General features: G+C 34.6%; 1 protein-coding gene across 1 annotated transcript; it reads right to left on the reverse strand.

The window, feature by feature from the left end:
* Window positions 1-1629: 1629 nt before the first annotated feature.
* LOC144971843 (histone-lysine N-methyltransferase SETMAR-like) lies at window positions 1630-2013 on the reverse strand. Its single transcript, XM_078912919.1, has one exon. The coding sequence runs from the start codon at window positions 2011-2013 to the stop codon at window positions 1630-1632; it is 384 nt and encodes a 127-aa protein (XP_078769045.1).
* Between the last annotated feature and the right edge of the window lie 15177 nt (window positions 2014-17190).

The raw sequence follows: 17190 nt of genomic DNA on the forward strand, positions 1-17190 counted from the left end.
CATTTATTGACTCCAACGTCTATCGCGTGTTGTTTGTTCGAAAATAATAAGGATCTCGAGATACTTCATCGTAAACAACCGAAATAATCAATGAATTATAAATATCTAATTAATATTGACTGGAGATGTTTACTCTCAGATAGAAGCCAGGGATTCCCGAACCGATTATCCGGGATATGGTAGAGTACAAATAAACAGTGGTCATTCAGATATTGTTTTGTTTAAGACTATGACAAAAGATTCGTTCTTCTTGATTATGGCAATTTTAAGATGGTTTCCACAATTTAAAATAATAATAATAATAATAATAATAATAATAATAATAATAATAATAATATAATAATAATAATAATATAATATTTAATAATAATAATAAATAATCAATAATAATAATAATAATAATAATATAATAATAATAATAATAATAATAATAATAATAATAATAAATAATAATAATAATAATAATATAATTATTATTATTATTATTATTATTATTATTATATATTATTATATTATTATATTTATAAAAAAAAAAATAATAATAATAATAAATAATAATAATAATAATAATAATGATAATAATAATGATAATAATAACAATAATAATAATAATAATAATAATAATAATAATAATAATAATAATAATAATAATAATGATAATAATAATAATAATAATAAGCCAAGACAAAAGGTGATACTGAGTACAAAGTGGTTATTTTGGTCTTGGTTTGATTTTTTTTAGTTTGGCAATCATCCTAAATATATCATCTCTGTACCAACTCCTAAAGGTTACCACAGAAAAAAATCATTTTCATCTATTGCCCCGCGTCCATGGAATGCAATCACTCTTCGGATAAAGTCCTGTGATCGTTTACCATCATTCAGAAAATAATTGAAACCTGAGTTAATCTATAAGGTTTATTTTTTTGTGTAGGAAGTGTTACCCTTTAATTTGTTTCTACGAGGGTCACTAGATAAGTGCGGAATCGGGTATAAGAAGAAATGACATTACCATCAAATTTTCACAGCTTGAATGCAAAGTTTCATCCTCTTAAACAAATAATCAAAGCAGTTTGCCAATCTCCGGTAGTGAAATTTCATTTTCAAATGCCCTTCCGGCATCTTTAAGAGTCTCAAATTTAACCCCAATGAGTTTTCCTTGACAAATGGGCACAAAAAGAAGTCACAGGGGACAGGCCGGGAGAATATGGAGAGTGGGTTAGGATTTGAAAGTTGTTTTCAGTAATTAGCTGTAATTTTGCAATGGCTGTGTGAGTACTAACGTTGTCATGGTGCTATAGCGACCTTGTGTCTGTCTTTGGACGCTGTTATCTCCACTAAAAAAACTGTCGGTATGCAGTGGTTAGCATATCAATCTGAGGTGACTGTGCTTCTGTCTTGGAGTGTTAATGTTGACGATATAACATTTCAAAGTGAAAAAGCTAGTCTCCGTTTGTTTTCCAATGCTGCTAGATCCTTTGAATTTCATAGATCGAGTCTCACCAGGAAAAACCCACCCTCTACATTGGTGCTTTGTTTTAGGGACATGCGTATAAATCCATTTTTCTATAATATCGATCTTCATCAAACCGTTGAAGCGTACGTAGTTGTGTAAAATTGAATATGTTGTTATTGTTCATCGGTGAGTTGGTGAGGCACCCATTGATCGGACACCTTGTGGACACTAAGGCATGCGCGCAGTATCGTCCAGACATCAAGTGATGAAATGCCCAAGTAACGCTCTATCGTAATATGTGCATCAGTTTCAATCATAGCCTTTGCGGCAGACACTGACTTTTGCATCACGGCACATGCAGGTCGACCCTCACTGTCATCATCTTTGAGGGGTTGCCTACCTCTTTTAAATTCACCAAGCCAGAAACAAATTTGAGATTTTGATGGAGCAGATTCCAATTTGAGATTGTGCAGAGGTTCATAACAAACCGATACATTTAACCCTTTCAAAAAATCGTAATGAATCAGGACTCGAAAATCAGTTCTATTGAGCTCCATTGTTGCTGACACAATTAATGAGATATGACGTTACATAGTATTCGTTTATTGTGCTCAAATTTGTGAATATAAATGAATGAAAATTTGCGGGAATTTCAACAAAAGGATACTTTATGGTTTGAAAAAAAAGAGAGAATTATAGATATATCTATCTTTACTGTTTCTACCAAATTCCGGAAACTTATCTAGTGACGCTTATCATGTTATGCCATGAATTGGTTGTTTTGATAAGTTTCTATTGTGCCACAGTGCACGGTTACTGGCTGTTAGACGCTATATAAATCATTGATTATTATGATTTTATTTAGCAATAAATGGCTAGGTAGAAATACTATTTAGCCAAATAAAGATATCAACTGGATCTACGTGCACATATTTGAAGGTCTGATAACGGAAATTTTAATTATGGACTTGTTTTTACTTGAGGCATTTTATCATTTATTTGGCAAATTAGATTTTTTAAACACTAAGGCTCCAAAACCACTGGACCAATCGTCACAAAATTTGCATAGTATTCATAATCGACACGACAATGATTTCAGTGTATTATGAGATTTGATTGGTCATTGTGATGATTATATCGAGAAATCAAATTTGTTTCGTCAAATCCCATCTAAAACAGACACCATCATTTTTAGCACGTGGGGTGTGTGTCAATCTTCCGGCTACCGAGTATGACAATGAGGTGCGAATACTTGCAGTTAATCAATACCAGGCCGTGGTTTCTCTCAATTTCTTAAAATTTATTTTAAAAAAACATTTTCCGTTCTTCATATTGAGAATCCATTCTACGATATGTTAGCGCACGAGACCCGATAAGATATTAAATACAGAAAATATTTCGTGCCCAAATAAAAGTCTCCGTGGAATTTCTCATATGAAGTCGGAAAATATATTGTCTATTATGACAACAGAATCTGAGTTCAAATTTATTCAACACGTGAATCATAAACTTTGAATTGATCGACTTATCATCACGTATATTTTACGGGCACCGTTCATTAAACGGACAACTATTTTTTTTAAACAATATTTTGCATTGGTTTCAAATACAACAGTGAGATCACAATAATAGTCTGACGTTATACTGACTTGGATTGGCATCGTAAGGATACTGAATTTCCGTTTAAAATACTCAACCTTATTTTTTACTCCTAATCGATTCTATTTTTGTTTGTTTTTCATTTGTTTTTTTTTTAATAGTGTATTTATTCAATCAATTAATTGATTAATAATTCAATCATTCAAACGATTCTTTAATCTAGATATCTACAGACACAAATTATCCACACAAAACAAATCAGCCTAACACAAAATCGCTGACACCAACTTGTCATTTATGAGTTTGGAAAAATCTTCGTGTTTTCTTTACAATAGTATTTCAATTGACCTTCAGATTGATCCCAGTGTCAAACCTATCTATATTGAATTCCGAAGGATTTTTCACACTAAATCTTATAAATCGGACAATTCGATTAAAACATTATTAGAGAGAGAGAGAGAGAGAGAGAGAGATGGAGAGAGAGAGGGAGAGAGAGAGAGAGGGAGAGAGAGAGAGAGAGAGAGAGAGAGAGAGAGAGAGAGAGAGAGAACAAGTAAGAGTGAAATTTCAATGTTATAGTTATATAACGTTTATAAAATCTCTCTCTCTCTCTCTCTCTCTCTCTCTCTCTCTCTCTCTCTCTCTCTCTCTTCCTCTCTCTCTCCTTCACGCGTGCGATATACACAACATAAACAAATGCATTTCGTTTTCAATTTGTTACAATTGTGCCCATCCGACACCAAATGTGACCCTTTGTCTCGAAACGGTATAAGGTCTATGTCGGGATGAATTAGACACCGGAAAGTGACTTTAGAATTAACCCTCTCCTTACCAACTATAGAAAAATCGTCACATTCGTTACGATACAGCCAACATTTTTCTTATTCAAAATTTATTTTGTACATCCGAAAATTTAAAGAAAATGAACAGAACATGTTTCGCTAAAGACAATTATTTATCGCAAGAACTTACTGCTATTTGTGTCAGTGATAAAAAATCTATTTTTGTGTTACTTGGGTGTGAAGTTATGGGGAAATTCCTGAAAATGGCTGGTAAGGAGAGAGTTAAATGGATACTAAATACCAATTTTTGAGCTTTGTGAGAAATTGGCCTCATTCTCTAACATAAAAAATCGAAACAAACCCCAGGTTTCATATTTTTGTCAATAAAATCAACTTTTTTCACCTAAGTCATCCCGACATAATACCGTTTAGAGACAGTGGGTCACAAATATTATCATCATTATCAATTGGTCAATTAATCTAAGATTAAATAAATTAATCAGTCAATCAGTCAACACATCAGTCCTTTGTTTTGCTGTACCATAAATATGAAATATTCAACATTTTTATTGCTGATGGAACGAATGTTGATTTGTACTTGTTAGTTTTACATTTAATCTGACAAAACTTTCTTATTAAATTCATAGTATAAAATATGTTTTTTATTGTTGGTAATTGCAAATGCTTTCCTTTCTATTGCATTTCCATGAAATCTTTCTACTCCATCAAGAGGATAGTTTATTATTTTTTCTGTCTTTTTGAGAGATTTTGAAAGTTTTGATTTATCTTTAAGTCGGCATCCGCCAAACTATTTAGTGCAGTCAATGACAATTACACTTTTAATCAATTAATCATACGCTCTTAACATAGTTTTTTTCCCTTCTTGAAATGTTCTCAATTTCCTTAGCATGAATAATCTTTGGGCAACTTTCTTAGATATGGTATTAATATGTTGAGAGAAATTGAGGGAACTATCCATAGTTTTTCCTAAATATGTAAAATATTCAACTATCTCAACATCATCTTTACCGATCGTCACACATTTTAAGTCGTTTTTATTTTATTTTTACACCAAACACTTGTTCTTTTTTTTTTTTTTTTCAACATTTCATTCAAGCTGGTTTTGTTTACACCAATCAGTGAAGATATTAATTTGTTTGAAATAATTTTTTTCTGTAACTTTATCTTTTAATAAACCAAGAATAGCAGTATCATATGCATAATTCATTATAAAACAAAATTTCAAAGGATGATTTGTAGTCGTTGGTGTATAAGATGTACAAGATTGGGGAACTCACGCAGCCTTGTGGGCATCCGTTCGACAACGTTCTAGTTCTGTTAACTTGTTATGCTATTTTTCAGCTCTCGTGTTAATTTTCCTCTTTTGGGCTCCACTTTTATAACATCCTATTGACATCTTGCAAATAAAAGCAGGAGGTACTATATATAAATTTACGAATAATTTGAAGATTTCTTGCAATTTTGTGAGCCTTGGATACCCATTCATTGTGAAGACCTATATATTTCGTGGACTGATGTGTGATCCATGGAGGGTATTCTATACTATCCAAATTGTTCACTTGCACAACCATTTTTGGGCTCCCTAGAAAGTGGGTGCCCTAAGCTAAAGCTTATGTAGCTCAGGTGTAAATCCGGCACTGGGGGAGGGCTAACTAATCCATCGCAATCGTTTCAATATGTAGTAAAAATTTCTGAATGGTAGTTAATCTGAAATCGAAGACTTCATCTGAATAAAAATAAATGCGAATTGATGGTCAAAGTTTGTGTCCTTCATTTGGTTTCATCACGTTTCATCTCGGCGCGTTCCGCTGACGAGCTCCGAGTGAACAGTGAATGGCTGAGGCGAGGGAGGAGGTGTCGGCCGCGGAAACGTTTCGCTATTTTTTTTCTCTTTACTTTCCTGTGTGTGTCCCTATGTGTTTGTGTGTAGCGAGAGGCGAGAGAGGGCGAGTTGGTGAAAGAAGAAGGGTTTCAAGGAAGGAAGATTTCACACTGTCTAGATACGCTTCTTACAAAAGCATCGAGTGTTCATGAGGATAGTAAATCAGTAGAAGTGTTTATGTGAAGGATAATAATAATAATATACATACTTGTGTGCATATTATATGGATATATGCATAGTATATATATATATATATATATATATATATATATATATATATATATATATATATATATATATATATATATATATATATATTTTTTGCATTGTGATTTATTCATTCAAAATTTGGAATTAGTTATACTTACGTGTATTTTCACTTGAAAAAGGCAGGTGAGTATTGAGAGACAATATTAGTAATACGTCGGTTTCTTATTAAGAAGTTTATTAAAAGAAAGACTCAGTTAATGATAAGCGAGAGAGAGAGAGAGAGAGAGAGAGAGAGAGAGAGAGAGAGAGAGAGAGAGAGAGAGAGAGAGAGAGAGAGAGAGAGGTCAGGTAAATACTGAGGGATAAAACTAATGAATGGCATAGCTTAGGTAGCAGGAAGAGAATGATAAATAAATAGGTTTTCCAGCAATTTACATTCCATACAATTTCCTATCGTGTTGTGAATTGCCCTGTGTGTGCTCCCCCAACCGTTACACACCAGTATATAACAAACTACATATTATTATTATGACCTTCTCCGTGAATCATTTTCCAAATCTCCACACGTTCAGAGCTAGCACGAAAATCATTTGTCTTAAACGCATATTTAGTTGGACTCGCATTATGATAACTTTACTGTACCGAACCATCTCTGAATGTTGTGTTTTGTGAATGAAACCCACCTGTACCACTTCGTTTCAGGAGACACGAACTTTTCAAATAGACAACACACACACACACACACACACACATATATATATATATATATATATATATATATATATATATATATATATACACACACATATATAATGTGTGTGTATGTGTGTGTGATAATGTTTACTAGATTATGACTCAATTCATATTATATAGGTAAGTTTTTCAAAAAGGAAGTTAGAACATCGTTTTAATGAGATGCAAGGATACGCTGGTGCAGCTGCACTCATCAATTATTATGTGAAAAATATTTTGGCCACGCATCTGAGAGTTTGATACCGTTCTGTCTAGCAATTAGAATGGGTTTTGCAAACTAAGAGATAAAAAAAGACGGTTATGGGGTTGGAGGACGTATCCGAATGTAAGACATAATTGAGATATGTGTGTGTGTGTGTGTGTGTGTTTGTGTGTGTGTGTTTGTGTGTGTGAGTTGTTTTGTTTGTTATTATTCTTATAGTTACTGCTGCTGTTGATGATGTTACAGTTTTTCAAAGTAAGATATCATTTAGACTGGCGTTAATACCTCCCAATTCATTTGACAGCTGACCATCCGTGCGACAAATAGAAATACGAGAAAAGACTTTGATATATATATATATATATATATATATATATATATATATATATATATATATATATATATATATATATATATATAAATATAAAGCCCTAAGAAAATTCTGCCAAACTGCAAGAGGCTCGGATTTTAGTTCTTCATCATTACATGATCCGCTAGCTTGCCACTCTGCCATATTCTGACCCCCCCCCCCCCCCCCCCCCCCCACTCCACATCCACATTCACATATTTTTCCTTCAAATTTTGGTCAGAAATCCCGCCCCTCAAATATCGATCGATTAAAGTGACCCTTATCTTGTCAAGACTCTCAAACCTGGAGACTTTGATGAAGTCCGCACGATAGAGTTATTTGTTGACAGAATGAAGGAAACTTCCCAGGTTTGAGAGTTTTTGACAAGATGAGGGTCATTTTAATTGATCGGTATTTGAGGGACGAGTTTCCTGGCCAAAATATTTTTAATGTGTTCTTTTTCAAAGTACGCAGTTGTATATCAGTGCAGGCCTTCGTATCAATGAGACAATAACATAATTCCTACAATTCTTGTCATAAGATAATGTTGGTGATCTGAATGCTGTGAATTAATTATCTAACTTATTTCAGAATTCTGCTGATTTGTTTTCGTGAAACAATGACGGGAAGTTGTGCAATATTGCTACATACGTTGACTAATAAAAATTTGGTCAGAAAACCCGTCTTTCAAATATCAATTGATTTAAATGACATTCATCTTGGCAAAAAAAAAAAAAAAAAACCTCTCCAACCTGGGACATCACCAGACCATTTGTTGACTAATATATATATAATATATATATATATATATATATATATATATATATATATATATATATATATATATATATATATATATTGTGGGTATTAAAAGAAATTCTGCATGAGTTAAAATATTATCTGTTCAGATTTATACTACACTGATGATTTTAATTTCTGTCGTCGAAATTTTATTTATAGTGAGTGCACCCTCACCTTTCCATTATCAAAAATCGCTGATGTCTACGAAAGACAGACGGGATAAAATATAGAACACACAACATTTTTGACTTTTTGCGAGGAAAACTTTCTATCATCTTATTGGCTCAAATCAGTGGTATTTTATTCAGTTTATATTTAGTCACAGGTTGTCAAAACAATTTTGACTTATTTTTATTGATACTAAGCTAGTAAAAAATGATGAACAAAAATGAATATAACAGCTTTTTAAAAAAGAACAAAACACCAAACACGAAACGTTTTGGGCTCAAAACCCATCTTCAACCAACAACAAACAAAAACAGTTAAAACATAAATACATTACTTTAAAAACACCAGATAAACGGCACAAAAATAGAAGTTAATTAGAATCTTATTTTTATTGTGCGTTAGGCAGGCCTCGCTCATGAACCACAAAGCAAGATTTAAGTCTGACCTTAGACAATTTTGTCCACTACCATTGAGAAACTCTAGAGGACAATAACGCCTGTAAACGGATCATTGTCACACGCGTGAGTAGCACTTAGAAAGGTAAACATTCCGTTATTGATCGTTCACGTGATTTTTCGCCTCCTTCTTCTCTTCTTCCTCCTTTCCCCATTCTTCATTGCCTCCTCTCCTCCTCCTCCTCCTCCTTTTCCGACTCCTTTACTCAGTCTTCTCTCCTATCACTTTTCTTCTCCTTTCCTGCTCTCCCTCCCCGTCCTCCCTATCCTCCTCCTCCTCCTCCTCCTCCTCCTCCTCCTCCTCCTCCTCCTCCTCCTCCTCCTCCTCCTCCTCCTCCTCCTCCTCCTCCTTTGTCTCTCCTCCTTCTTCTTTTGTTTATTTCTGTTTTACACGATAAAGTTGATACCGAAACTAAAGGTAAATTTCTAAAGAGTTGCAAACAATTAAGCAGTAGATTTTGGACCAATCAAAACATTGAATGCGTAACACACCTTTACACGTGCTCGGGCAAACATAGTTTGAATTCAATCTTTCTCTGATCATTGTTATTGTTTTCATACCCCCAAATGGGTGACCAGTTATCACTCGACTTTCTCCCGCATATTAGGTTTACATTTAGGTTTACACATTGATTTCTGTTTTGGTTTTATTCATCAAGCAGTAGAACAGTGGGTATTTTACTTAGACATGTACCATCGACAGTAAAATATGTGTAGTTTGCTCTATATTTACCAATCACTTATGACGACTGTCCGAGAGGCGTGGTTAACTAAGTGTCTATTGTTTTTACCGGCATAATAAAGCTATCAAGGATGCATTTTTATTAGATTTGTTTTATACATTTTTGTAAAAAGTGATATTATATAACGCATATCCATTCATCATCGTCTCGAATTTCGTGTTTGTAGAACCAATTCTCAATGGATGAATAAATTTATCTCAGTCCTCAAAGAACATGAAGGACGTATTAATGGGGGGGGGGGGGGGGGGGTGGGGGGGGGGGGGGGGGGGGGGGAATTCGCTCACATTTGTGTAGAATTTTCTAATACAGTTTGTGGAAATCGTCACTTAAGCCGTGGAATATTTGAAGAGCAAATGATGATGATGAATGTTCCGTGCGTTGAACTCTGTAGATAGTAATGATAAGTATAGTGGTTGGACTTTCATGGAAAGCATTCAACACTATCACCACTTCGGAGACACTTATTGTATATTATCAGTATCACACATACTCGTAACAAGTGCTTTCTGTGCCATGTTAAGAGCTTTGGAAGATAAATTATGACCACGAGAATGTAACTTCATCATTCACAGCGTACTCTGCCTTACCGGCCCGGAAATTCGCTCACATTTGTGTAGAATTTTCTAATACAGTTTGTGGAAATCGTCACTTAAGCCGTGGAATATTTGAAGAGCAAATGATGATGATGAATGTTCCGTGCGTTGAACTCTGTAGATAGTAATGATAAGTATAGTGGTTGGACTTTCATGGAAAGCATTCAACACTATCACCACTTCGGAGACACTTATTGTATATTATCAGTATCACACATACTCGTAACAAGTGCTTTCTGTGACATGTTAAGAGCTTTGGAAGATAAATTATGACCACGAGAATGTAACTTCATCATTCACAGCGTACTCTGCCTTACCGGCCCTTGCGACAAATCATTCTAAGCATCGTTTCTGCGTACCTATAACGTTGTTGAAATACAATGTACCGCTCAGAGCAGTGTTCGGGCCAGAACATAACCATGGGGCCAGACATGGCTCTTCTCTATTAATATACATAATAGAGCCAAGGGTCAGACACTGCCATGTTATGAAGCAAATAGTTATTGATAGGTCAGCAATGTGAAAAAAAAACTCCGTCGTTCGAAGATTTCAATGTAGTTTATTATAGCTAAAGGATTCGGGACCAGAGGGTCAAACGGTGACCACAACCACATTATGCTTAATGGAGAAAATAGCACAGGACGTTCTTGGCCCTAAGAGTTCCAGAGAAGTTGGATGTCTATTCATGAGTTTTGTTATTCTTTTATAAATACTCTTGTTCTTCAAGTTCTTGTTCTTGTGCTTTCTTCTTTCCCTTTTTCTTTCTTTCATTCATTCATTCATTCATTCATTCTTCTTCTTCTTCTTCCATTACCACCACCACCACCACCACCACCACCACCACCACCACCACCACCACCACTACTACTACTACTACTACTACATACTACTACTACTACACTACTACTACTACTACTACTACTACTACTACTACTACTACTACTACTACTACTACTACTACTACTACTATTACTACTACTACTACTACTACTACTACTACTACTACTACTACTACTACTACTACTATACTACTACTACTACTACTACTGTTACTACTACTACTACTACTACTTCTACTACACTACTACTACTACTACTACTCTACTCCTACTACTACTACTACTACTACTACTACTACTACTACTACTACTACTACTACTACTACTACTACTACTACTACTACTACTACTACTACTTCATCTTCATTTTAATCGATCGATATTTGAAGGACGAATTTTTGGGGGAAAATCTTTAAAAATGTGTGTTTTTTCAGAGTGCCGCAGTGGAATAAATTACATCGACAGAAGAAGCTCCGAAAGTGATTCATCCCAAATTACGTCCTCTGGGAGCCAAACCAAAACCTCTCACTTTTTCGGCAATAGTGCTAATCATTTCTCTAGCTTCACATCAAAGCGCTCTAGGGACAAATTTCGTCTTAAACTTGTTTAAAAAGGGAATTCCCGTTGAGATTCATTAACCCACTTCTGTTTTGTAAACATGAAAGATACAGAAAATCCCTTTTATATCGGCACCGATGAGACAGAGCCGGCAAACCGAGTAGCATTATACCGTACTGATGTTTGCGTTCAAGTTAAATTCTCACTATTTCTTTCCGCCAGATCAATCGTGTCTCCTTACAAAACAATGTGTAGCCTTTAAATTTTATCATTTTTTCGAGAGAATTCAGTGAGAATCAACATCACCTAAGTGGTGTATAACGAAGAGCTTAGTGGCGCCATCTGTGAGTTCTTTGTTATTGTTTTCAGAGGGTATCTCAGAAGTCACGCAATATGTGGATTTTTATAAAAATTATGAATAACAATTTTAGTAATAATCGTAACAGATGCACAGATTGCTCACCCTCTGCATTGATACATACGTCAATAAATTCTCTTTATAAACTTTTCTTTTATTCTGTTGAGGGTTTCCTTTGACACTCAGTTGTTATCGCATCTTTCCAATCGCCAAGAGTCCGTGGATATTAGAAGCATTGAAACCGTTGTAATTGCGGTTGATGGAGCTGTCAGATTTGGTGGGAAATACTTGCGATAAACGATCGTCCTATCCAAAGGATAAATAACTTTATAGTCATAACGTCATAACTCGATACTGAATGTCTGCTGTAACTAAACTTTAAAGACGAAGCATGGCATCAGTCACAAACAAAAAGGGCGAGAAAAAAGGGAAGAGAGAGAGAGAGAGAGAGAGAGAGAGAGAGAGAGAGAGAGAGAGAGAGAGAATGAAAATATATATATATATATATATATATAAAATATATATATATATATAGAGAGAGAGAGAGAGAGAGAGAGAGAGAGTGAGAGAGAATAGATTGACCTAATTAGATATGTATTGTTTGTGGAAATTTAGTCATCAATTCGATAAGCCCATTAAAAAAAAACCGGAGACGTATTAAAAAGAGTTTATTGCTCTAATTATTATGACATTATTTTTCTTTTTGAAGTTAGCCGAAACATAAATTGTGAGGATCTTTATTAAGTCCATCTGATCAAAAATTTAAAAGATTGACAAAAATATCATAATGTAGCAGTTGCACCTCGACAGATAGGCATCTCCCATATCCACTCAAATGTGATTGAGTTGCTGGGTCTCTAAGATCTGACAGAGAGCACTTTGCAAATTACTAGAGTAGCCAGCAATTTCGTGTGTTTAGTCACCGAAGCCCCCAAGTTACTTGGTGCATTCATGTCGATATTAGTGACTAACCGTGCTGCATATTTAATTTATGTCTGAATTACTTTAAGGGCGGTTTTCAGTCGACATAATAAATCTCCGTACACGAACTTTATGTATCAATCAATGGCTATAATTATTTCAAGATTTCGTCATTTTGATTCTGCCATACACAAACAGAACACTTTTAAAACATTTTGGCCAGAAATATTTTACGTGAAATATTGATGGATTCAGATGACCACAAACTTATCAAAATTATTATACCTGAGTCCTCTTTTGAAGCCTCGTGTTCAAGAATTTTGGACAGATTGTGGGTCATCTTAATTTAGCATATTTGAAACCAACATTTTTTGGCCACAAAGTGAGAAAAAGGGTTTTGTAGCAAAATTTGACAGACTTATTATTAGACATTCATGCACACGTTTTAAAATAAGTCGTGTATTATAAAAGCTCGGCTCCAGTCATATTTTGCATAACAATAAAAATTATAGAAAAGATTTAAAACATGGTAAAAGAATTAAAGAAAAGGAATGAACGGGAATTAGATATGAAATATGACGCAATTACCACCTACGCAATTCGATCAGCTGCTTGAAAAGGTAAGAGTATGATCTATAATAGAAAGAAAGATAGGTATATAATGAACTTACTTTGACTTGCACACCCTAGGTACGTCAAATGTACATGGTCGTGATTTATGGTGATCGACGTGCGCCCGTAACACTTGAATGTTTTAACTAGTCTAAGTGTAGTTTTTGGCAAAGATTTGATATTATAATATAATATAATATTATGTATATATATATATATATATATATATATATATATATATATATATATATATATATATATATACTGCACCCATAGCAAACTAGAGACATGACTGCACCCAATCAACTGGTTTTCAGTTAAACTTGGCTCCGGATGTAACTATTTTAAAAAGAAATGAAATAGTTTCAAGAATGCCTTTGTGAAAGATTGTTTTCCTTTGTGAATTATGAAGCCTGTTACTCTTTTTTTTTTACTCCATTTGTTGAATAAGTATGATCATTTTATTTATTATGCACCCACGTAAGTCAATAACGTTTATTACTTTGTATTTGTAATATTAAAGATATAAAAAGGTTCTTTTATCTCACCGTACTCAGGTGTAAAATGAGTTCCTTCCCGTTAACAGCGATGTTTCTGTTGGGAAAAATATAATATCGCCTAACAGGCGTCAAGTTTTGTTCTACATGTTACGTGTTGCTGTTTGTCAGGGACCAATTGTAAAGCGCTTTGAGCACGTTTAGTGAATATTTTGCTATATAAAATCTCAAGTTTAAAATTATTTTTAAAAATCCTTATCTTACCCATGTGCCTTCTCCCTAATCTGTCACTTCGTAATATTTATATCGCTACGCTTATTCTAAAGTATGAAACAAACATATAGGATAACAGAAAATATAAATATTTGCATATCCTACGACACACTAATTTTACACGATCATATTAATTAGACTCTACCGTAAGTTAAATCTAGGTATTAAAAGGTTAATTAATTATTGACTTATCTCGCCTTTGAATGTGATATCATATCATAAGATAAATAACGGACGAAAATATTTATACCATGAAATAATTCTAGTCTCGCTATCATTGGCTTAAAATTAACTCCCACTCCCTTTTCCCATTTATTATGGAATCAAGCGTATGTTATGATAATCTGATACAAAGAATTACACCAACATTTTTCAACATGTCAGTAAGAAACACCTGGTTTCGTTTGTGAAATAAATCAGGAAATTACATATTATTTCAACCAAAAAATATGTCGAGAAAATTACGACGCAGATGCTATTTAACCTTTGACCACGAAAGCTCGGATCTCTAATTACTATGTATAAGAATATTCGCATGGTTTTCTTACCTGGCAGCTTCTAATGGTGCTCACACTATTATGATATGACGGTCGATCAAATCAGCAAATTCTTTATTTACCCCATTCGTGCACCGTCGAAAACCCACCCGGAAGCTTCGACACAACACACCGATCAACTAGATGCTCTGCGATTTCGGGTTCGTTCCCACAACGGGTACATAATATGTCCAATATTACTGGACAGGTGGAAAGTCCCCACTGATGAAGCGATTATTACCTGGCGATCGGGGGTCCCAATAGCTGAGTGGTAGAGAACTCACCCCACAAGCAAATGAACCGTGTCAATCCCAGGTCAAATGGGTATCTTTTCCGACCCCGCCCCCCCCCACAACCCTATCTACCCAACAATGATTGGGTAACTGGTCTTGTGGAAAGTACTTTGCAGGAGATTAACGTCCTATTTAAAGGGTACGGAGAAATTTTTAAAGTCCATTTAATGCTATGGTAACCGAGATATAAACTCATCCTACGTATGGCTGTGAAGGACTATCTTTTTTCATTATTGGGAACAGTGTTATTTTAGGCGTTTCTGCATAAGTCTCCTGGGTTGGTGGGGGGGGGGGGGGGGCAGGCGGTTGCGGAAGGCGAGTATTGTGAGACTTATTTTTAACTGTTGGTGATCCAAAAGTTAACTTTTGAGGGTTTTTTTTTTCTTCTTAAGCGGCTTTTTATAATGCAACACCATCAAAGCCATGGTAGAATTGAAGACGTCGAATCCAAACAATGGATAGAAGTAGGTATTGACATTAGAATCCGTTCATTTGATCATTCGGCTGGTTTCGTCACTTTTCTGAAGTGATAATTTAGGGTAGAAAAAAATCCATTGGCGCAAGTTTTTGACATTTATTGTCGTTTTAAAAATATTATTAATCTCTCTCTCTCTCTCTCTCTCTCTCTCTCTCTCTCTCTCTCTCTCACACACACACACACACACTATCTATCTATCTATCTATCTATCTATCTATCTATCTATCTGTCTGTCTATCTATCCTATATATATATATATATATATATATAGATATATATATATATATATATATATATATATCTTGTTCTCTCTCTTATTCCTTTTTTCCCTCATTGCCCCCTCTCCCCTATCCCTTTATCACTGCTTTTGTACCCCCCCCCCCCCCCCCCCCCCCCCGTTACACAATAAATTACTTACATCCTTTATTCATCATATTACTTACCACTTATCTTATCTATTTATTCCTTGTCCCCAATACTTAGCTGTAGTTCCATGCCCGGAACTCAATCGATGCCCAAGCTTTATTTATATGATCAGGAGAACAAATACAACAGATAACTATTTCTGGTAATCAAACAGACAATAATGGCCCACTTCATTGTACCACTAAGTGAGTTATTAAATCTTCTGTCAATAAAATCAGAAAGCTATCTACTGTTGGACCATGTCGAATCGGGGGTAGCCCGCCTAATCCTCTATCACATTGAACAGACATTTTCGAGGCTCTCCACTGAAGTGCCGTGTAGTAAATAACCTGTGCAAATACTTGTAACGCGTAACTATGTCAATAAAATTCTCTCATTCATATATTTCCCAAATCAAATGCTATTGTTTAGGAATTTGACCGAAATTAAACTGAATGAAATGTTCGATCCTTTGTCACACAGAGACAATTTTTATTTTTATTTATTTTATAATATATATATATATATATATATATATATATATATATATATATATATATATGTGTGTGTGTGTGTGTGTGTGTGTGTGTGTGTGTTTTATTTGTCCTCCGCTCTGGTCTATCCAGCAAGTAATTGAGTCAGAATTAATCAGGCGAAAAGTACTTTAGAAAGACTACCTTTGTATTCGGAAGTTAACCCAGCTATTGATAGTTTTTGTTGTATTCTGAAGATGGAATTCACTCCAGCTCCACACGTCTGATGGTCCAGAAGGACAAACCCATTTTTAGACGAAGCCGACCGAACGGTCTGCTTATCATATGTAATTTTTTTTTGTTTATCGAAACTAGGTTTTTGATATAAGGAACAAACCCGCAATGCAGAATGTCGTAATTTTGTCGTAAGTGAAAATAAACATGGAAAAAAACACCCAGCTGTAACTGTAAATGGGATGCTACGCTTATTCCACATCATCAAGGACTTTTCCGTCTTGTTTTCTTTTGATTTTTATTGGGTCAAGTACCTCGGTCACTGCCCTTTCGCACACTTGAAACAAGTGTGTTATGTTTATACATCATAGGTTTATATCGACGTGTACATAATTGCACGTCTGATAACCAAACGCAATTACGGGCTTGATTTACTGTTATAATGGACAGTATTTTGTATTGGTTTGAGAGTATTCCCATGACAACAACGAGTTCGTAACAATTTGGGTTGTCAGACATGTTAACACATTTTACGTCGGTTTTTATCCAAACCAGATTCTCCATATATGTACAATTCAAGAATCCTCCACTTGTAGGGGAGGTTTTAGTATAAGACTCGAGAACATTATATTGCATTGTTTTTCAGTTTATGAATATAATATATTAGCATCCACGCTAAATCCAACATTATTTGTGTGA

This window comes from Berghia stephanieae, chromosome 4 (genome assembly GCF_034508935.2).
Source record: "Berghia stephanieae isolate SIO BIC M18660-M18661 chromosome 4, UCSD_Bste_1.3, whole genome shotgun sequence".
In the NCBI taxonomy this organism is placed as follows: Eukaryota; Metazoa; Mollusca; class Gastropoda; order Nudibranchia; family Aeolidiidae; genus Berghia; species Berghia stephanieae.